Source organism: Marmota monax, unplaced genomic scaffold (genome assembly GCF_021218885.2).
Source record: "Marmota monax isolate L192 unplaced genomic scaffold, Marmota_monax_Labrador192_F-V1.1 WCK01_AAM20220418_F8-fsc00007, whole genome shotgun sequence".
NCBI lineage: Eukaryota > Metazoa > Chordata > Mammalia > Rodentia > Sciuridae > Marmota > Marmota monax.
Window position 1 is genome coordinate 11,930,666 of NW_026692781.1, and position 24,362 is coordinate 11,955,027.

General features: G+C 40.3%; 1 protein-coding gene across 1 annotated transcript in view; it reads right to left on the reverse strand.

Moving 5' to 3' along the window:
• Nucleotides 1-24,362, reverse strand: part of Pde11a (phosphodiesterase 11A) — a 381,530-nt gene that overhangs the window by 91,605 nt on the left and 265,563 nt on the right. The window contains exons 11-12 of the mRNA XM_046447555.2: nucleotides 3,136-3,282; nucleotides 2,787-2,894 (exon numbers count right to left, since the gene is read on the reverse strand). Coding sequence (XP_046303511.1) covers nucleotides 2,787-2,894; nucleotides 3,136-3,282 — 255 coding nt within the window. The remainder of the gene's footprint in view (nucleotides 1-2,786; nucleotides 2,895-3,135; nucleotides 3,283-24,362) is intronic.

Below are 24,362 nucleotides of genomic sequence, written 5' to 3' on the forward strand. Positions count from 1 at the left end.
TGGAAATAGCATATGAGATATCTTGATAGAAATAGAATCACTGATGATATAAAACCAGTTGAAGACTCTAACAATCTTCAGGAGTGTTTGAAGCATTAGTGCCCATTCATGGAAATAACTTGGGGAATCATTTTGCCATAGGCTGAGATCATATTTCAAAAATTATAAATGATGAGTGACTTAAATTCATTTTTATTTACACTGATAAAGTAAGCTTTGTTATTTTTTTCTTGATTATTTTCTTAATTTAAAAATGTCTGAATAACCAGATTTCATGGTCAGGTTGAAAAAAATGCTTGGGTTAGAGACATAAAAAAGTTGACATTTCAACTTATTATATGTAATTCTTTGTGAATTTCAACAAAACGTAATGAGTATAAGATAATAACTTTTAAAGATCCAGCTATACAACTCAATATAAGGGAGAAAAAATGATATTCTCTATGGTATTCTTTCAAAGCCATGATTTTTTTCTTTTTCTTTACTTTGTGATCTTCCTAACATTCCTTAGAGAATTTTAACAGCAAATTGTTCTATTTTTAGTAGTATGAATACACAAACAAAACCCAAACCTTTTCTAACAGTGACATTCTTCAAGTCAGCTAAGCAGACATAACCTTACCCCTGAAATACTGTGAGCTTTGAGTATCCCCATGGTAGTGGTAGGGTCTGAGAGTTCTATTTCCTTTCATTTCATAAGTATCAAGTTGTCAATACCATGAAAATACTCACTGATGAAAGCTGAGTATATGTTTCTTTAAACTCTGAAATGTCCACCCTGACCCCGCTGTCCTCACCAGATTCCCACATCCCAACTGTTTTCATGTTTGTCATAAAAATTTGGCTTTGTCCCTGACATCTCTAACTCACAATACCATGGGCATTCCTATTTCCTTTGCTGAACAAGATTTCTGCTGGCTTATTTTGGCAACTCCATATATCTATAGGTTCTCCAAAACAATCAATTAATAAGTTAAATTTCTCTGTGAGCCAGACATACAACCTCTGCACACAGAAGTTGTTTCTTGTCTCTTGAGATCTGATGAAGAAAAGTAAAATGAAGGTGTTTTTGTTTTCAAGCAAGATTGACACTTGAGCAATAAAACTTCATGGTGCAAAGTATCTTCTGTCCACAATTGATTGACTGCTGCTCTGACTGGAACCCAATAGGAGGAAGAGGTCAGTCCAGTTTTCCAGGCCAATCTGCCTGTTTCTTAAGCAGAGAAGGACCTAAACTACAGGCCGTGTGTGGAGAAGGAAGACATTCTGGTCCCATCTTCATATGCTATGTGTACACTTGAGTCCAAGTGAATCCAAGGTATTTGTTGAAAACTTAACAAGCAGGTGACAGTACAAGGTGCTGGCAGGGCCCTCAATACAAAGGTGTTGAGAAAATAAGTGAATATTGTTAAAAGAATAAGAAATTCTCTCTTCTCTCAAGCAGTTTATTCTACAGGAGAATGAGAGATTGTTACCTTAAAATACACTGTAGAAAGATAGATGTGTTGTACCAGATACAGTTCAGAGACAGAAGTAATTATTGATGCTTTGGGAGAAAGCAGAAAACTTCCCAGAAAAACTGGCATTAGATCAATGCCTTAAAGGATGAGCAAAATTTTAATAGGCAGAGAACAGGGCAGAAATTTTCATGAAGAAAAAGCAAAAAGAGTCTTTTTTGTTGTTGTTGTTGTTGTTGTTTAGACTAAAAGAAAATGAGGAGGAAGGGGATTGGCAAGGATAGTGGAATGAGATGGTCATCATTATAAAAAGTACATGTATGAAGACTTGAATTTGGTGTCAACATATCTTATATACAAACAGAGATATGAAAAAAATCATAACCAAAAGAAAAAGAAAAAGAAAATGTATTTCAGTTGGAATTCCCGATTTTTTGTCTAAATTTTAAACTGAGTGTAAAGATACAAGTGTTTTTAAAAATTTATTTTATAAGAATCCAAAACTCACATCTCATTTTGCATGTTAGGTATATTCACACACACACGTGCACATATGCACACATAGGTATATATATTAGTATGAGGTTAGTAAAACCCATGTATTTAAGCCAGAATATATTTTCCTTTATGATAGTTTAACAATGCAAGTGGAAATAAGGCCAAAACAAGCCTTAATTCTTGCCAGAAAATGGGAATGAATGGAGGATTTTGTTTCGATCTTTGCCACAAACATTTGCTTTCAGATTTCATTCCGAGACTTGCCTCTGGCTGGCTGCCCTAGCTATCTGCATAAAACAGACCAGCTACCATCACTGGGTTAGATTAGAGCCCAGGGGCACAGGTTTATAAGCCTAGTGAGCTTTTAAACCCTCAAAGCATCCACTCCTTCCTTCTCCTGTGGGTTTTCTAGATGTTCTTCCAAATAAGTTTTCTCTCAGGATTTCGATGATCCTCTGGGTAATGTTCACGCCTCCTGATGGCTTTCCAGCAGCCCAGAGAGTTTTACCCAAGGATCTTTTTGCTGCATTCCTCATCTCCATTGCTTTGAAAACCCAAATGTTTCTTTTGCAAAAGAACCAGTTTACAAACAGAGAACCCTGAAAAGTAGCTTCAGTCAACATTTTGAGGTCACATCTATTTTGAGGTGTCAATGATTTTACAGCTTTAAAGCTGAGCACTGTTGCCGAACATATACACTCACAACCAGGACAGGTAAGGACCGCCATAGAATAATCACATGGCAATTTTTTTCTGAGAAATGAAAATGTAGAGAAGGCCTGGTGGTCTACATGAATGAGAGGTGACCTTCCACCATCACTGAACACTTACTGTTAGCATCGCAAACATGAGCTGGCACACGTTGAAGGCGTGTCTCCAGTTGTGGTAAAGAACCATTCGATAATTTTTCCTCACTGTCAAAAGCCACCTGCACAGTGTCTGAAATAGGAGGGAGAGGTTATGTCAGGCACTTGCACGTGTTTCCAGTATCTTTGATGGTCCCACCATCAAAGCAATGCCTTGACAGATGATCAAAGCCTTCCAATAACACCCTCTCTGATTATCACGATACTCCCATGAGGTGTGCAGGGCAGGACTTATCATCCCCGTTTTGTCTTTGGTTCTCAATGACTAACATGGCATCCCAGGTGCACTCCTTCCATCACCCAAGACATCTTACCTCGTAGTCGATTTTAAATTTCTGCACCATCCCCAGCTCCATGAACATCCGGAGGGCAGCTGTGATCATGGCATCAACATCGAGAGAAAAGTCATCAAAATGAATGTCATCAATGGCCAGTTCTGACACCAGAGGGATGTTGGCTGCCTAAACAAGCAAAAGACATAAGTCAAGCCAAGTTCACTAGCTTTCTCAAACCCCACATCCTGCTCGCCTCCTCTGCTTATCAGGAGTGCCACATAAATCAGGCCTGACCCGTACTTACACCCTGATACAGCTAAACTCTGAGCTGTAAATGTCTTTTGTTTCGGAACTGCAAATGCCCCAAGCAAATGAAGGGGGATGGGGAGGACAGCTAATCGGAAGATAAAATATACACTAGATCTAGTCTGCAGAATTTAGAATACAGAACTGTCTGGTTTACTGAAACTGCGGTCATGCAATATATTCTGATGCATATTACAAAGCACTAAATGCAAGAAACATCTGGGCAGCTAGCAGCTGTGAATTTTAATTGCTGCTATTCACAATGAGTTGGAATATACCACTTTGCCTTGTTTCTTGTATTCTTATATCCTGTAGCTTGCACATGCTCTTTGTTACACACGTGTTCTGTATATTCAGGAGGACAGAAAAGATTAGACAGCACATCTTTGGTGCAAAATGTGTTGTCTTGATAAAAGAGAAATACTTGGATGATTAACATAAACCTATGTTTCACTGAGGGGGTAAATTTCGCTATATTGTTTAACTTCATTCTATCTAAACATCACAACATAATTATACTATTGGTCATTAGTCAAGGTTTCCAAAACATCATTAGGTAGCTGTCGATCAATTGACCCACACAAACCTAAAGGGGAGGGAAGAAAATCTTTGGAAATTATTTTTGTACTGATTTCATTGGGTTTGCCACGTCCTTTGGGTCACTCTTGATAAAGGAGTCATTTTTATGTTTTCAGGTTATTCGAGACCATTCAGGATTCATATTCCTAGTCTGTTCGCTGGGTATAAATTACCCTAGGAGTAATTTATGCCCTGGGACTATTTTGGCTGAGCAATTAAATCCAACCCTGGTCACGCTAAACATTCCAGAAACCAAATAATCAATCCTTCCTTCTCAATTCTATGTTCCTCCATAAGAGTTTATATCTCTAAGCTAAAATCTAAACATTGGTTATTCCTAGTAACACTGGAAGAATAATGAATATATAAATGTGAAGACAAACTTTATTCTTAAGACTGTATATTTTCATTAAAACTTAATCCTTTTATCTTTCAGCAAATCATTTTAATGTTAACATATTAATGTGCTTAATATTAACACATTAATATGTTTAATATGTTACCACGTAGCCTAGCTCCTAAAATTAAAAGGCTTGTGAAATTCAAACATGGAATATTCTTTATATATGTGTGCCTTTGCTTAGAGTCCCTGACCCCATGCAAGCACTTTATTTATTTACTTAAAACTATTTTTAACCAAAGTTGTAAATGCACACCTAATTTAAGAGCAGATTAGATCTACAAAGTCTCTTTCTCTCTCTCTCACATACACACACACACATGCACACACACAAATACAACTTTCAAAAGTCATCTAGATAACTCTATATTTAGCAAAATAAGGTGCTTGCAATTTTACTTTTTGATTTTTATCTGTTGAAGGCATTATTAACTTTTCACCATTGAAAATGAAGATTAAGCTGTCTTACACTACTTCTATCCATCTCTTTTGGCTTTTCAATTTCTAATATGCATACTTTGTTGAGATGATATTCAGCATTTTTATTATTATGACTATGTAGGGTATTTATAGCTAAGTTATGCAAATTACTACGACTATTTTTCCTTGTCTTGACCACATTTTTAATTCTACAGAGTTAATAACTGTCTTTTTTCAATGGATGATGAGTTACCTGTGTACTTAACAATTAATTTAGTCCCTAAACTTAGTTACCTTAGTCTCAACTTAAAATGTTAGATGCTTTGGACATCCCATCAAATTCAGGCAGAAACTGCCCCTGGAACTTTGTGCACCTCTCCAGTGTGCACCAGCTGTCTTCCTCGTCTAAAGTGGTTTTCATCCTCTGGGAATGCCTTCCCCTCTCTTTTGTGTCTGTATCCCACACCTTTCCCTTTCTTGGTTTCTTTGCTCACTTTGGTGAGACACATCCTCTAATAGCTCCTAAGACAAGGAGTGGAGTATGTGAATTTGTGAGAACTTGATATCTAAAATGCTTTCATATTGTGTCACATTTTACTGATAGACACAGATTTCTAGGTTGGAAATCATTCCATGAGAATGTCAAAGGCAATGCTCTTTCAGCTTTAGATGTTACTTTTGGAAGTCAGAAGCAATTCTAGGCTCTGGCACTTTGAAAATAATTCCCTCTCCTACTTCATTTTTGTAGGAACTTCTCTGCTTCCAGAGTCCTAAATTGTTATGAAATGTGATTTGATATCAGTTTGTTTTCATCCATAATTCTAGTTACTTTGTGAGCTCTTTATTTTAGAAATCCATGTCCTTTAATTCCAAAAAAATTTGAAAAATAAACTCAATGATTTTTTCCCTCTCATTTTTTCCATATCTCTTTATTTGATCTTTAAACTGGCTCTCTCTCTTCTCTCTCTCTCTCTCTCTCTCTCTCTCTCTCTCTCTTTCTTCATTTCTTCTTTTCTTCTTTTTTTCTCTTCATTTTCTTTTTTTATGTCTTTCTCCAAAATTTTAGTTATTTTACTTTTTGATCTATTATTTGAAAAATATCCTCTCTTCCTACTCTTTATATTTTTAATATCACAGTTTCTTTTTTAAGAACCTTTCTTTGGTTTTCTGGATATTCCCTTTTAATTTTCTAGTAGCACCCCAATTTTGTCTCATGGATGCAATTTCTTCTCTTCCCTCTCTGAGGATGTTAATGATAATCCTATTTGACCTTTTCTCCCTTCATAGTATTCATCCATCTATTTTCTAATTTCCAAAATGTTGTCATTGTTAAGCCCTATCCCAATCTCATTGGCTTTGAAAATTGGCCCTTAAAAATCCTTTTTTTTTTTTACTGTTTTAGTAAAGTTTAGGGAGGGTACAAAAGAACTATCTTTATCTAAACATCACTGAAATTATCTTTATTAAATGATACTTTAAATAGTCAGCTTGAAGATCTCAGAGGTAAGCCTACCTTTGATCTTTAGTCCCCTTTCTACATGCATGAGCCAACCTAAAAGCACATGGATCTCTTCCTCTCGGCTGTGACCCTGTGAGTTTCCTTGTGAATGACCACACTTACTGAGTTGTATCAGTCCACAGCAGATGCCATGTTTCTTTTCCTTAGGAAAGCTCCAGAACAACTCTATTCCTCCCCATTATTATGGGTTAGATATTAGGTATCCCCCTAAAAGCTCATACAAGAACATTCAGGTATGAAATAATTAGGTTATGATAGTCTTAACCCAACCAGAAAATTAATCCCCTGATGCAGATTAACTGGTTGGTAACTGAAGGCAGGTAGGTTGTGGCTGGAGGAGGAAGGCATTGGGGGCATGACTTTGGGTATTGTGGGAAACCATGCATGAAATGTGTGAGGAACTTTTTCAGCATTGTAGCCAGTGACCGGGTAGATCTGGTACTGGCAACTTTCTGTGGCAGTTCCACCAGGATAGATCAACCAAATGCAAGTGAACTCCCCCTCAGCTCTGCTAAGAGCTCTCAAGCATAACCAGAGATGGGTGTGACCCGCTAGGAACTGAGCAGTCCATCTGCCCCCACCTCTATCCTGTTTGGTGAAGAACTCTCTATAGAATCTCTTTGATGTCTTTCAATACAAATTAAGCAAATGTGCACTTTTTTCTTTGTGAGAAGCTGGACCCATCTGGTCAGCTTTGCCAGTGTCTACCCTCTCTTTGAAACTACTTTCTGGGTTCTGTGGTTATTTTGATATACTACTTCTCTTAGCTTTTATTTCTCAGTCAGCCCATCCCACTAAAAGGAAACTCATTCCTTCACCTGCTCAGGACGTAGGTGCTAGGGTCTACATTTTGTATCTCTTTCTCTGCTTTTTGATCATCATGTGAACCACTTCCCTTTCCCACACTCTTCCCCCATGATGTTTTGCCTACCTCAAGCCATGAGGATTGGAGTCAGCTATCTATGAACTGAGGCCTCTGAAGCCGTGAGCCCCCAAATAAACTTTTCGTCTAAAATTTTTATTGTCAGGTCTTTCAGGTATAATAGGGAAAAGGCTAATTAAAACAGAAATTGGTACTGAGTACTGGGGTCCTTGCTGTAACTAACCTGACATGTGATTCAGAAGCTTTTGTAGCTTTTTGGAATTTGTGGGAAGTTTTTTGGAAAGTTTAATTATGCAAGCTAGAAAAAGTTTAGATTGTTGTAAGCAGAGATTAATGGATATTTCTGGTGGGAGCTCAGAAAACCAGAACGGCGATCTGGCTGTGAAAAGACAGGGCCCATGAGGTTTCAGAGAAGAAAGAGGACTTTATTGGAAACTGAACTAAAAGCCATTCATGTTACATTATGGTTAAGAAGTTGTCTGTGCTTTGTCTGTGTCCTGAGACTTTCTTCAAGGCTGATTTAAAAAGCAATGGACTTCTTAATCTGGCAGAAGAAATTTCTAAGCAGTATAATATTCAGGTGGTGGCATGGATATTGCTGGCAGCTTTTAGCTAAGTTTATTATTATATTCGGAAGCAGAAAGCAGAGCATAAAGATTCGAAAAACTTGGACTTGAAAGGTGGCAGTAAAACTGGAGCTAAGGAAGTTGTAGTTGTTAAAGAAATTACCACATTGAAGAAATGTTAGACTTTGCCCAGAGAGAATAAGAAAGATGGCTTAAGGGCATCTCAGGAGCTGGCAAGACTGGACCAATCTTAGGCTCAAGGGAGTAAAAATAAAAATTCCTTTGAGAAGTGGGCTGGGATTGAGGCTCAGAGGTAGAGCGCTCACCTAGCATGCGTGATGCACTGGGTTCAATCTTCAGTACCACATAAAAATAAAATAAAGGTATTGTGTCTACCTACAACTAAAAAATAAATGTTTTAAAAAATTCCTTTGGGAAGAGACCAGTGCTTACACAGGGTGCTTAGGAAGTTTTTTCAACATGTTCAGCCACCCAGGCACTCAGAGCTGCTTCAGCTGTGGTTCCTGGAAGCTTGATTACTGCTTGAGATGGCAGCAGACCTTGGCAGCAACCACATGGTACTGGTTCTGCAGGATTACAGGATGCTTTAATTAGTAGGTCATGGAGGCTTCCACCAAGATTTCAAAGGAAGGCTTGGGAGGCCAGGCAAAGTGCAGCAGGGTCAGAGTCCCTGGAGGCAACCCCTAAGAGGGTGATGGGTGGGGATGTGAGGAGAAAGCCAGAGCTGTAGTGGAGACCCCCAAGATTAAGAAATGCCAGTAACATGGGAGGTCAGCGGAGGATAGCTACAGTAATTGAGGAGAAGCAAGCCAATAGAGTGGTCTGCAACCAGCAAAACCACAGTGGTGGAGCTACACAAGCCCTTTGGCAAGAAAATCAAGATTCCATTCAGATGCTGGACATGAAGCTACAGGATCTGCCAGATGGGCAAACAGATCCTGTAGCTTCACATCCAGCATCCGTATGGCATCCTGATTTTCTTGCCAAAGGGCTTGTGTAGCTCCACCACTGTGGTTTTGCTGGTTGCATGGATTTTTGTCTTGCTTTGGTCCCATCCCTTCTTTCTATACCCCTATTTTTCTGAATGGAAGTGTTTACTCTGTACCTTTATATATTGGGTACTTGTAAATTACCTTTGATTTTTACAGGAGCTCCTGGTGCAATTTTGCCTTGAGTCTCAGAGGAGACTTTGGACTTGAACTTTTGAGCAATGCTTGAACTGTTAGAGACTATAAGGACTCTTGGAAATGGACTAAATGTATTTTGCATTCTGAGATGAGTTTTGGGGGATCAAGAGTGAAATGTTATGGTTTAGATAGGTATCTCCCAATGTTATGGTTTAGATATCAGATGTCTCATAACTCATTTGGGTTATGAAAGCCTTAACCCAATCAGTGAATTAGGTAACTGAAGGCAGGTAGTGTGTGGCTGAAGGTGATGGGCATTGGGGGTGTGCCTTTGGGGTATATATTTTGTATCTGCTGAGTAGAGTCTCTCTCTGCTTTCTGATCATCATGTGAGCTGCTTTCCTCTACCACACTCTTCCACCACGATGTTCTGCCGTACCTCATGCCCCTAGGAATGGAGCTGGAGGTCTATGGACTGAGACCTTGTAAGCCATAAATCCCCCAAAAAACTTTTATTTCTTAAAATTTATCTTGTCAGGTCTTTAGTCACAGCATGATGACTAAACAGGGTTGCTAACCCACCCATGTTTCCAAAATTTTGCATAGAGAAAACATCGAGTTCTCAGAAAGATGTGTTCTTGTTGTAATTTGTTCAAATTAAAATTCAAACTCAACCAAAAATCACTTCTCAAGAGACAGAGGCCCTGTTCCAAAGGACGCAGGTATTTTCTGATTTCAGGATATAAGTTTGGTTCTGAATTGATACAAAAGGCCGATTCCTCTTATAGTTTGTCACCTGAGGAGCAGAAATGGTGATGGAGACAGCTTTGTTGCTCTCCAGGTGGCCTCTGTCTTGTAGATTATTAATAGTGTATTCCCTCATGCCATTATAAATCCTCCACCCTTCAAAGGCACTAAATTCACTTAATTATCTTAAAAATTAAAGAATATAGGCATTTTTTCATTATGAAATGTTAATGGAAAGGAAATAAGAACATTAGGTTGAAAAATGCAGGATGACCTCTGGTTCACCAAGACCCAGCTTTCCTGACCTTGTCTTTTTTCCCCTAATAGGTTGATTGATCCACAGTTAAATCATACCAGTCTATAGATCATACCGACCCCTGCTGTAAACCCTTGCTGGCACTTGTAGATGCAGAACAAGTTCCAAGTCTTTCAGGAATGACCATTTTCAGCTATTTTAAGAAGTACAGGTAGTTTTCACCCATGCATCCTGGGTGCAAGAGCAAATCCTAGAGGATGGAGAGTTAAAACAGTGGGCATCCTGAGTCTGTGAAAGATTTGGGGATAGCCTTCCATCACCAAAGTCTTTGTTCTTCTGAGGAAAAGAATGGGACTACATCTTCCAAACCTATAATTATTCTAGCCATAACATATTAACAAAACAAATCAAACTCAATTTCTCCAAGTGTCAGTCTTGAACTTTTAAATATTTATAAGGTGCCATATCCCTAAATCAAAGAGGAGTGTCACAATCCAAAATAACTACTGAATTAATAGCCAGGAAATAACATTCGGATAAAAGAACCATTTACTTTACTGCTGCAATAAATGAAAACACAGAATTATGAGTCCTGGAGCTAATTTGAATAATGTTCAAGAAGTGGGACTCCAGCTGCCTGTGAGTACCTGATATCCGTTGACCATTCCTCTTCTTTGTTTGGGTCTTAATAGTTAAATGGTTATCAAAGGTAGTCATAAAACTGCCTCCTCTAAAATTGAAAAGGTAGCTTTACAAAGAGGCTGTAAAATGTTAAAATACATTCCTGGATCCCTTGACACATGAATAGTGCATTTGGATGGTCAGAAAATGGGAAGAAACAACAAAGTGTATGGTGGTCCATCCCTCGCAATTCAAAGGAAAATGGACCTGTTGCTACTTCAGCCCACTCACCCACTTAGTCCACTGGACAAAAGCCAAATTGGGTCGTTAGGATTCTGGTATTGATGGAGACAGGAGGCTGAGCTACAGTGATGTGGAAGGGATAGCAAAGCTAATTTTTTCCCCAACACCTTTATGGCATTTATTATGAGCTGGGTACTGTTTTAGTACTTTATGAATATTAACTAACTTGATCTCTACAAGAACCTAAGAAGTTGGGAATATTTTTAAATTCTATGTCATAATGAGGCAACTGAAATCAATGATCAAGGTGACCAAATTTGCACTGTGTGATTTGCAGAGGCAGATTTGAAACTGGGGAGTACTGTTAAAGACTGGCTGTCAACCACTACACTACCTCTGAAAATGCACCAGTGCTAAGCTAAGGATCCCCTAATTCCTGTTCTATGCAAGCTAACTCGTGCGCACCATGGGCAGCATTTGGGATTTTGATGGCATTTTGGTCCATATTTTATAATGAGCTGCCTGGACCTATTTTGGAAGACAATACCTTGTTTTTTACTTTTATGAAACAGCTTAGAGAAGTCTCTGAGTTTATACCAGTCAGACAAGTCTTTGTTATGAACTCTAATTGTTAGCTTTGTATTGATTGGAGCTAATGCAAAATTAACTCTATCTGCCCAAGACTATCCTGAAAAAACAGATTATTCTTTGGGGGAGCAGAAGCATACTTCAGACAAACCATGTTAGCAATGCAGTGATGTTACTGAAAAACAGCATATAAGCTTTTCTAGTATTTCATTTAAAAGTCTTTTATTTAATTTCCCTTGTAGATGACAAGAACACTCCTCACAACAGACATAGGCTCTAATCCTCCCTTTGACGCCTACTTGCTGACCTCTTATTGGGCATTCTTTGTGTAGACAAGAACAAAACCATGTTGCAAGGCAGTTATGAGGAAGAACTGAAATAGTAATGCACATAAAGAGCCTGGCCACGTTCTTGGAAATAGAAAATGCTAAATAACAATGACTGTTATGATTATGGTTGTTGGTGATATGTTGTTATTTTGCTTATTATTATTTTTTTTTTACTAATATTAGACCCAAAGGAGAACAGAATGAACATCAGAGATTGCAATGGCTGGACTCTAAAGAGTAAACCACTGTTTTCTCCCTGGGAGATCTTTAATTCAATTCATCTTACTTTTTAGTACACACATGTTTCATGGTTGACTCTATGGCAGGCCCTGTGCTAGCTGCTCTGGATGCATTTGTGAAATCAATGTAGTCCCTGTGCCCACAGGTGGTTGGGGATGCAAAGACTTAAGTAGGAAATTTCAGTGCAGTGCAGTTTCAATGCTGTGATGGGGAAATACAGGACACCACTGGAATCCCTGGGAAAAATACTTTTTAGATTAGTATTCCTGCTGTAACTCCAAACTGTATTAAGCAGGAGCTTTATAAATTATAATGAGAAAAATTTTATGTCAAGATCATTGTAATGTTTTGAGCAACTAATAAAAAAAAATCCCACAGTTAGTATGATCAAAGATTTCTCAAGGTCATAAAGACTGTTCTAAAACATAAGAAAAGATGTGGATGACATTCCCCAGATGCTTGTGATGCACTCAAGGAGAAAGAAGAGTAAACAGAATGATTGGTGAAAAACCAGGTCATCAAGGGCAGAGGCAACAGAAGAAGGGAGAGTATGAGAGTCTGAGAACCACAGGGGAGGAGAAGTGCCTGATCTGGGCTTGTAAAGACAAATACAACTCCATGGGAAAGTAAGACAACACCGCTGCTCCAGGCGAAGAACAGCAAGGACAGAGCAGGGCCGGGCCTCCCCTGAAGACAACACAGTACCATGCGGTACAGCGCAGAGGACTGTGCATCAGTACCACTGCCTGCTCACAGGGATTCAGGACTTGCCCTCATCGGCTTGGAACATTTGGCGGCCTCCCCAACCTGCAAGTCTTGACCTCATGAAGGTTAAAGTTATCAGTTTTGTTGCGCTACCATTGCTGGTCTCAAACCACAGCCCAGGGCCTTGGCTTGCTTGTGCTTTGTGACAGATATCTGTTCTCTGTCCATATCTGTCTGTTCCTTGGATCTCTTCAGGGACCGGTCCCTGTCTTCTGTGATCAGAACTCCTAGAACTTTCCTTTCAAAGATCAAAGTCATGGAAGAAGACAAATATTTGTATTGTTTTCATGATGGAAAAGCAATTGTCTTGCTTCCTTTCCTCTTTCTTGTTGCCCTCAAAAATCATGCCTTTTCTCTTCTCTTCTGGGATAATTTAAAGGTCAAGCAGCCCTCTGTGTCCTCTAAGAAAAAGGAACTTGTTTTTGGTTGAGTAGTGTCCTGAGTTTAATGGGCCATGAGGACTTATTTTGAAAGAACTAGAGAAGAGATTGGCTATAGAGACAGAGGAAAGAAGTGCTCCTGGGGGAGATAAGAAAGAGAGTTAAGAATTCCTCCTTCTCACAGAGGCCAGGGAACAGGGCAAGAGAAGGAAGGAGAGAGCCCTTTGGGGATGTGGCAGCTGATCCCAGTGCATGCACCAAGGAAGCAGATGCACCTATAAAACACTGCCACCAAGACACTGTTTGTTTTGGTTCCCATGAGCCTGTGTGAGCTGAATCAGGATGCAGGGGCTGTCTTGCCCATGTTCAAGTGGACACCTCTCATTGTGTGCTCTCAGAGCCTCACTAGGCACTTCTTTTCATGGGAGACTGGTGAAGATCGTAGCTATCAGTGTCCAGTACCTCACCACTGCCTACCCAGTGGGTGTGAGACCTATCTGGACAACATACTCTTCTCAACCTCCAAATACCTATTACCTAAGGATCCCAATAAAGCCAAGAAAGAGAGGCATGGTCCTGAGTACCAAGAGGAATGCTAATGGGGGAGTCCTGAGCACTTGAACTTGACTGAGAAATTGAAATGAACAGCCCAAGACACTGAGGGCCAGGGCAGTAGTTAATGACATTCCTGCTCCATCTCTCATACATTTTGTAATTATTTGCTAAATGTCTGATTTTAAAAGGTAGGGACTATGTCTGTCTTATGTGTTATATTCTAAGTGCTCAACACAGTATTCACCACTGGGGCAGGCCTTGGTACATGAAAGAAACTCATTAAATATTGATCAGATGAGTGATGGGTTGGTAATCTATCTGTGAAGCTAGAGTGAAGCTATCTGTACTTTCCACCATATCCCCTTGTGAATTTGAGGTTTGGTAACTTTTGGCCAACCACCTTGGTGAATGCCTTATATTTAGACACATTCACACTTTCAGGAATCCAAAATCAGGTAATAGAAGTGTTAGAGTTTAGATATAGAATGTCCCCCCAAAGGCCTGTGTGTTGAAGGTATGGTTGCTAGCTGGTGACGCTATGGGGAGGTAGTGGGAACTTTAGGAGCTGGGGCCTAGTTAGAAGAGGTTGGTCACTGGGGGCATGACTTTGAAAGGTCTATTTTGTTTCTGAACCGTTCCTTCTTTTCTTTCTGCTTCCTGGCTTTCATGAGGTAGGCAGTTTTCCTCCACCAGGCCCATCTGCCATGATGTGCTACCTCACCACAGGCCCGGAGACAATGGAGCCAGCCTACCATGAACTGGAACCTCTGAGCCAAAATAAATCTTTTCTACCTTGTGTTCTTTTTCTCAGATATTTTGTCACAATGATGGAAAATGAAATAGCCTTCTAACTTGGAGTGTCTCTACTACTCTCTTTGTTTATACATCATTGGGGCTATTTGCAACAGGGGACATATAAAGAGTTCCCTGACCCTATGATCCTGGCCTTGAGATTTCAAGCTGTGCCACTTAGAGTAATAGGAAGGTTCATCCCTCTGGGAAGGAGGTGGGTCCTTGCAGGGTGGATGTGTGAGTGCAGTGTGGTGACCCACTGAGGTTACAGTGCCCTTCTTCCCGTGTCTTGATAGTGGAAGATAGTGGGTATTCACAGGTAGCCAAGGTGGTGTTGATTGCATTAGATTTTAAAGTTTATAGACAGGAGATATGAATTACCAAAGCAGGTGCTGCCAGTCCAGCATGATCCTTCTAACCTAGGAAATACTGCCTTCGGTCTCCACCCTGCCAGGACCACCTTGCCCTTTGAATATGGTGTCTCCAGCTCACATGCTCTGCTGGACCTCAGTGGCTTCCCACCCACCTCAACTTCAACCTGCTGTTCTCTGAGTCTTGCTTGAATCCTTGCAGACCATCCCTGCTGTAGCCTCACCAGTGAGAGGACAGGCACAGCCACCAACGCTTCTGGGTTCAATGGTACTTGGTAGAACACAGGACACATAGATGTGAAATGACAATTTAGGATGTTTCAGTGACTTGATAGAAAAAGGAGAAAGGAGGTGAGAGAACTTGTGCATGAACTAAAGATGAAGCTGTCTAGGAACATTAGCCCCTGGGTTGGACCAGAAATAGGGACCAAGTGGGTTGGTTCAGCACTTTATTAACAAACAGCTAAGACTGGTGAACATCAGGCTCCCTGTTTCTGTGGTTTAAAATTCCAGGTTTATCAAAGGATTGTCACTAACAAGACTGCAAAGGAATAAGCCAACACTCATGCTGAGCTAAGCAAAGGATAGCAAAGGGCAACGGACCAGAGGCCCATGAAGCAGTAGAGAAGGAGAGTAAGGGGACCAGAGGCTTAACTTCTTCTCTCTGTGGTTTTGGTCAACTTGAACCTGACCTGTGTGTGCTGGGCTCATGGGTCCCAACAGCCCTGTTAACAAGGTTCCATACTTCACCGTGGAAAAAAACCAGAGAGCAGTGAAACCTGAACCTTGGGGTTATAATTGGTAGCTAGTGGCAATAGTGGGCCACTCTGCAGGAGAAGAGGACAGTGAAGAGGCACTGGCCAGGACATGGGCTTTGTTTGGGTTTTCCATTCATGTTGCTGACCTAATCCCATGTACTCTCTCTACCTCTTCCAATAACCTGAGCCCCCAAAGGCCCACTAATTGGGGTTAGGAGTACAATCTGTCAACAGGAACACATGTGGCTGGTGGTCACCAGTCACCATTTTCCAGTGAGCTGGCCAGAAGAAATATTTCAATATTTATGCACTCAATAGAAACAATTTCCCACCTTTGCATCAAAATATGTGGTAGAGCCTCTTTGTCACTTCTGAAACTAAACATCTCTCTGCTGTTGCCTCAGCACGCACTTGGGTGTCTTCTTAGAGAAAAATGGACTTCACTTTCCACATGTTTTTCATGGTTCCTCAATGCAGCAAGATAAATAAGAATTTATATACTTTTACTTACAGATCCAGCAAATATTTATATTGGTTTGTGCCATAAAAGCACATGAAGCATTATAAAAGAGGTTTCTACTCTTAGGGCTGAATAAAGCAATCACCTGCAGTGAAGAAGCAATCTATCAAGTGAGGCAAAGAGGGGTGTGGGGCCCGATTTCTGAGCCACAGTTGCCTGTCTTGAATTATGTCTGGATTTATTCTTGGCTGGATGGAGGCTTTCCTGAACACACACACATGTACATCTGTGCACACATGAGGTTCTGCACACACTTTATTTTTAATCTGCTCTTCAACTTCTATCAGATACTTTATTCACCTATTCTGGTTTTTCCCTTCTGTCAGACTGTTCTTCCACACAGACAAATGCTTTAATTTTACCTGGACCATTGTTGATGATATATGTTAGTATTTTATTTAAGCTGAACACAGTAGATAGGGCAAACATATTTTTGAGGTGAAATTATTTAAAAATTCACACATGGTCAGTGAAACTATTCATAAATCAAACAATACTAATGATTTTAATTTAAAAATTAAGTGCTCAGTCTTTTTAGACAGGTTGGCTATTTCTGTCAGTGCTGGGAAGAACTCACATTGGAAGAAAAAAATTTTTTCCATCATGTTGCATTTATTAAGACATACTGTGGCAAATTAGTACAACCTCTGTGGAAAAAAGTATGGAGGGGCTGGGGATATAGCTGGCCTCACATACATAAGGCCCTGGGTTCAATTCCCAGCACCGTGTGTGTGCGCGCGCGCACACACACACACACACACACAGTATGGAGGTTCCTCAGAAAACTAGGAATGGAACCACCATATGACCCAGCTTTCCCACTCTTTGGTATTTATCCAAAAGAACTAAAATCAGCATAGTATTGTGACATAGCCACATTGAAGTTTATTGCAGCACTATTCATAGTAGCCAAGATATAGAACCAGCCCAGATGTCCATCAGCAGATGAATGGATAAAGACATTGTGGCATACACATACAGTGGAGTTTTACTCAGCCATAAAGAAGAATAAAATTATGGCATTTGATGGTAAATGGTTGGAATGCAGAACATCATGCAAGTGAATAAGTCAGACTCAGAAAAGCTAGAGCAAAATAAGGGAAAAGGAGTGGGGACTGGATATCATGAAGACAGAGGGAAGATCAGGAAGAAGGAGATCCAGAGGGAAGGAGGAGAAATGGGGGATGAATTTAATAAAATCAGGCTATATGCATATATAAATAAACCCAGGGAATTCCACCTTTATGCACCAAAAATAAATAAATAAATAAACGAGCCAAAGGAAGATCAATAGAACAGAGGAAGGACAATAGGAGGAGGGAGATGGGAAGGGAAAGGAAGGGATCAGGGTCTAAAATGGAGTAAATCAAATTCCATGCATTCCTGACTTTGTCAAAATGAACCCAACTACTAAACATAAATATAAAGCTCTAATTAAAAAATAAAAAAGACATACTGTCTACCAACCATTATGTTAAGTGCTTTAAAATGTATCATTTAATCCTGAAACAACCCTATTGGTAAAATTTTATTAGTAGTTCCAATTTAGAACCTCTGGCATAAATGAGGGAACTGAGACTAAGAAGATAAGTAAGTTGCCCAAAGTCATATAACTGGGAAACTGCTGGCACTTAGAATTCAAACCCAATTAATCTGCCCCTATACCCTGTGTTTGAAGCCACTATCGTACACTGTCCATACAATCAGTCAAATATCTCTTCTCTTAGATTCACTGTGGTGTTGCCATGCCATTATTGCTTTCAGAGATTCTCTTCCATGAAACTTGAAAAAAATGTATATATATATATATATATATATATATATATATATATATATATATATGTTTCATGAGTCTATCTCTCATCATTTATAGGTTCCACGAGGAAAGGATTAAGATTCTTAAACATCAGCAGTTATTGTAGCCTCATATTTTTTTTCATTACTAGTATTAATAAATGTGAGTTGGTGGCATGCCAAGGGCATGACCTCTAGAACCTAGCAGATGTGCATTTGAATCTGAGTTTGCCACTTGCTGAAGCTGTGGCCTTGTGTATCTATCTTCTCTGAAAAAGCAACACAACAAGAACTATCTCTCATAATCATTGAAAAGGTTAAGGAGACAAAATACCTGGCACAGTGCCAGGCTCATAGTAGGTCCTTAGTACATGAGGGTACATTTGTTTACTAGGGTTGCTTTACCAGAATATCATAGATTGGGTGGCTTGAGCAACAGAAATGCAATTTCACACAGGTCTGGAGGCTGAAAGTCCAAGAGCAAGGTAATGGCAGGTTTTGTTCTCCTGGGACCTCTCTCCTTGGCTTGTAGCTTGCTTCTCACTGTGGCCTTTCACGCATGCACATCTCTGCTATCTTTCCTTCTTATAAGGATACCGGTCATATTGGATTAAGGCCCATGGATCCCCACCCCCCCTTTAAAATTAGTTCATTTTAGTTATACATAATATTAGGGTTCATTTGGACATAATTATACAAGCATGAAATATAATTTGCTCTAACTCAGTCCTCAGCACTTCCCCTTTCCTTCTCCTCCTCCTTCACCCATTCCCCTTTCTCTACTGATCTTTCTTCTATTTATAGGTTTTTTAAAAAATTAATGATTTGTGGATATATGTAAAGATGAGAGTCACTGTGGTATAATTATAATCATGAGTCCTCTTTAAAGGCCCTGTCTCCATATAGTCACATTCTGAGGTACTGGGTATTAGGGCTTCAACATATGAATGGGGATGGGGGCACAACTTAATCCATAACAGATGGTTATCATTATTGCAAATGAGCTGAATACTAAAAATCCAGGCATTCAAGTTAAATGTTTCATGTCAGATCCAAGAATAGTGGTCCTCTTAAAATGTCTTCTGATCATAATTCTAATTCTTCCATTCCCAGGTACCTTCTGCTCCTTTTCACTTCCTGCTGCCTCTGACCCATGCATGGTCTCTCAGGTAAGTTCTCCCTGTGTTTTTGGTCCTTTTCTGTGGCATTTCCCACAATGTGCTATCCATTAAAGCTTCCCGGCCTCAAATTCCTGCCTCAGACTCCTGAGGCTCTGGGATTTCAGGTGTGTAGTACTGCACTGGTCCTTGAATGTTAGCTACACTGATTGACAGATGTAAAATGGATGCCTTTTCTGAAAACACTGTCCTCAGAAGGATGGGGAATTTAGAACCTGAGAGGAAGAAGTATCTTGAGGTTTGAGGATAAGCTGCTGCATCAATAGGTGGTTGAGGTAATGGATGTTTCCACCCCATACTTCTCTCCTGCAGTGAGTTCCCAGGTGAGCAAGGAGTGGGCAGAGTCAGCAGGAGGGCAGTGTTGGGCACCCACCCAGAGCACAGGGAAAGTACCAGGTAGCTAAGTATCAAGGCCTCTTTTCCAGTCTGCTGCTTCTGCTGCTTTTGTGGATAATACGTCTAAATTCATCTTCTACTTCTCCATCAACAGCAAAGTGATTAACCAGGTGAAAAGTCACCTGATAAAGCTTTTATAATATGGTTTCTTTAGTTTTCTTTTGGTACAAGGAAAGGATAAAGTCAAAGCTTAATACAGATGCTGATTACAGACACCAGAGGTAGAACTTAAGTTTTTAATAATGGTCCTTTTTTTCTGCAAACAATACACCACTATATTAGCAATATATAAGAGCTAATAATGCTATTATATTTTGCTAATATATAATGCAAATGCTGGGTTTTTTTTGTTTTAGCTGTGAGGGGAAGGAGACAAGAACAAGGCCATGCAAAGAGGTACACGCCTTAGAGGAAGGGCAGGGAAGTGGGAGTGAAGGCAGGAACTGGGCACCAGGTGCACGTGGTACGGCATGCCTGAAACGTGTACACATCAGGTAAGAGGATACAGGTAGAAATGCCAGCAAAGGAGCTGCCCTTGGTCTAGGATGGCCAAGAAATGTGGCTCACCCAGAGTCCTTGAAGAGAAATATAAAGGAAAGGAACTAGTGTTTTTCGAGTGGCTACCACTTGCAGCTAGTATTTATTGACTACACACTCTGAAACTCAGAGAGGTTAACTGAGTGGCTGGTAAAAGGCTTATATAAGTTAAGAAGCTATGAGAAACCCAAAGGGCACAATGCACATGTGTGTAGGTGAGGTATAGAGTAAGGATCTGGACAGTTTTATAACTCTTAACACACCAAGGATCAGGAAGGGGTAACTGAGGAGGGACAGGCACATAATTCAAGTTAGAAATGAGAGAAAGTGTGAGCAGAAGACCCTAAAAATGACATCAGCCTTTGACTAGGTAAGATAACATTTGCTTTTTTGGTGTCTGGATCATTCCGAAAGGCAAATTAGCTGCTAATTAGAGGCAAACTAATTTTGATCCCTGCCCCTCTCCTCTTCCTTTGCCTGTTCAGGAAAACAAGCAAGAACTAGAATGACAAGCAAGAACTAGAATAACCAGGTTGGAGATTCAAAGGAATCTGAGTCAAAGGAGGAATGTGGTTCAGGAAAGAAGAGAGGAAAACTTCAAGGTACACAGATGGAAAAAGAGGCATGGAGAAGGAATAAAGTAATGTGAAGAAGAAGAAGAGCTACTAACTAGGAGGTAGTAGCAGAAGAAACATATTAGTGACCTTAAAGTGTGACAGTGTGTAGTGACGTCTATGAAGCTGGATCCCTCTGCATGCTCTGTGTCTTTTTTTAAACTAAATAACTTTATATAGATAAGTGTGAACATCAAGTATGTTCAAACTGTCCTCAGATTCCTTCCTGTGTGTTCACCCTATGAAGGCCAGAGGATAAAGAGCATCCCCTCACCTGTCTGGATCATCAAGGACTGAGCCACCATCAGGTGCAGGGGCCAGAGGTCCAGGTCACTTGATGTAACCACATCTTCAGGTGACTTTCCTTATTGGGCCTCTTTATGAGGAGAATTTCTGAAAGGAATACTCTCCTGTTCAGTGACTGTCATGAATGGTATTGTTGTTCCCAATTATTCTTTCCTGTCCCCATAGGGGGATTCTACATGTCCACCCACTGTCACATGACATAGTGCCTTCCATAAGATGATGATGCTTCATTGCTCCATGACCTCAGGTTTGGTAAGAATTGCTTTGCATACTAGAGAGTGAACGGAAGTGATCGTATGTCAATCCCCTCCTCCATCCCATCTCCCCTCCACACCGCACACAGCAGAAACTATGAGGCCCATCACGTGGTGTTCTCATCACTCTGGTTCTCCTCCCTCTGCTGTAAGAATGGCATGTCTCCATAGGGCTTCTCTTCCAGCCTGAATCCTGCAGTGAAGGAGCCATACAGCCACAGCTGACCTATAGCCAACATCTAACATGAGTCAGAAACCTTTGTAGTGTTTATTCCCTCAACAGAATTTCATGAACATTGCTATAATGACCCTTTCCCCCAAATATTCTCATTTTATATTGCCCTGGATTTTTAGGTTCAGTGTCTCTAATAAAGTATGTCTGTTCCTAAGCATAAATACCTTTCCTTCTCACACCAAAGCACAGAAGATTTGGTATGTCACAAAACAATCATGATATAAAGTGTGTGAGAGAGATTGGCATCTCTGGGACTAAGCACTTTAGGATACAAACACAATGGCTGGAACTCCAATCAGGGCACAATCAGCCCCCATCACCTCTCAAATGGGCCTCCAGCTCCCCTAGGCAGAAAAACCAGCTTCCACCCTAAATCAGTGGTTGATATTCACCTCTGTTCCAGATTCTCCAGGAGAGCTGATTAACCCCATTCCCAGGTCCTACTCTGAGAGTCTGATTCAGCAATGGGGAATGTGGGGAGGGAAACAACAAAATACATAGAGGGTAGATTCTAGAGCTAATCTCCAGAGACTCCATGAGGAGAAAAGAAACCTATTGAGGAAAGGAAATAATGAAGCAAACAAAAATAGACCATTGTAGGAACAATGAAAATGCCCTATATCTAGACATTCTGATAAGATTCCTGAAATCTAAGGTAGAAGTCCAAGGCCACTTCAAGGTATCCATGTGGATCAGCAATGGGTAGACAGGCAGTTTACAAGCTGCCATAAACCAAAAACCAAAACCCAAGTGATTTAAAAAGAAAAAAACCCAACTGATATTTGACTTCTCCATGCAATCTTGGAAGCTTAGATAGCATCAAAGTACAAGTGAGGCAAAAAGATTGCAACCCTCAGTTCCTATGCCCAGCAAAGTTAGGCTTCACCTGCCAGTGTGAGAGGATGATACCTGCGGCTAGATGAGGATTTTGAGCTTTCACAAGTTCAATTCTAACAGGTGAACCTGAACAGAGACTCTGAGAGAGTGAAAGTTGAAGAGAAGACAAAGGAGGTGAGCAACTTGCAATATAGAGGGCTCAATCTAAATGGGAGCTAGTTAAAGATTGACTTGAATTATCTACTGTAAACTGTGAAATGAGGTTACTGAGATAAAATAGATAGTGACTGTCAAGGGAAACTCATAACCGTCTAGAAGTGAAAGTATTCAGCTTGACAGCAAAACTGAGGATGAGGTGGGATGGGCATGAGGGAGGTGGACAAAGGAGAGGAAAGGAGACAGGAAAGCCTTCTGCGATCTCAGCAGCATGGTGGTGGGAAGCTCTTTGGGAGTGGTAGCAGCAAAATCTGCTGGGGAATGGTTGACTTGTTTTCTCTGTATAACAGAAATGTATTCTGAGGGTAGGATTCTCATCTGTGAAGGAATCAAAGATAGAAGATCTTTGATAGCATCAAAGATCTGCTCAGGGATCTGCTTTGTTGCTCTGGAATAATACCTCGTGTTCTCCCATGTTCGTGCCATGTTTGAACAATTGGTTTTCAATTCTAAATTCATTTCAGCTCCAAAGACCACCCTGGTCTGACCCTGGTAATTGCTCTACTTTGTACACATTTGCTTGCCTCCCTGGACTCCCAGGGATTCAGCCTTCCCTACATTTCAAGTCACCACACTACACTCCAGATGGCATGGAATTAGCTGCACAGCAATTGGGCTAAGCCCAGGATGGCTCTGGATCTCACACTCTTGAAGGAAAGTACAGAAACTGATTTTGGAGGTGTTCTAGGACATCATTCCAAATCATTCTCTTGGATCCATTTTAAACCCTCAGGGATGCAAGAATAATCCTATTCACTTTTATGTTTCCCTATTCCAACTCCACTCCACCCAGGTTCCTTCTGGTTCTGAAGATTGCATTTTGAATCTTTGGATTCTTAGGCAGTTTGTGGTCTGCCTTTCATTGTACTGCCCCTAGCCTTCAGGGATTTCAGGAAAGCCTTGGACCATCCTTAGCTCAGCTAAGTAGGAATCAAACAAAGAACATGTGTGGGCCTCTAAGATAGCACTTGGAAAGCCCCCAGATGATAGAAGGCTGATTCCTGTTTCTCTAATGCCTGAGAGCTGAATAACTTAGCCAAGGCAAAAGTGCGTGTTGGTGGGAGTGCCAGTGTAGAATATACTGATTCCTAGTCTGGACCTCCCATCCCCACAAATCCACCTGCTAGTCTGAGGCAGAATTTCCCAACATTCAGGGTGCCTTGTGTAGTCATCTCAAATCTATAGCTAATTGGTAGCAGCTTTTGCCTGGAATATAAGGTATATGATGCATTTAACAATACAATCATATTTATGCTTCTACACCAAGAAAGATCCAGGACATGAAAAGTTTAACAAATCTAATAAATGACAAATAATATAATTCAAAAAGGTGAGGATATTTTAAATATTGGAATTCCCACCCAGAGGAATACTTTTTCCTTTATGTTGATGATTTAATTGAATGGACATTTTAGATCAAGTCCACTTTATGTACCCATATAGGAGGACCACACTCTACCCCATCGGAGAACTTCTGAAAAAGAGTAGACAGATCATAAATTTATATTCCGAAAATGAATCAAGTCATATTTCTCTCCATTCAGTTTACTTTTATAAAGACACACCAGGTGAGAAAAGCCCTTTTTCTATCTTATCTGGCCTTGTCTTATTAAACACTGATATCATGTAGTGCATCTGCCTCCTGGCAACAGAATATGGGGAATTCCTGGAAGAGTCACCAACTGCAGAGTGAGTGAAAAAAGTCTCTTGTTCTTATCTAGCGTTGCTGTAAATAAACCATGGGCAAGAGGCAGCAGCTATGTTTTTATTCTTTTAAAGGTCACAAAGGATAAATGATTACAACAACACTTCACCCACGGACTCCAGGTTTGTACTAGTAAATCCTGATATTGATTTTAAAGGCTACAAATCTTTTATTCAAATATTTCTGATTGGACCACAAATCCTTTAAA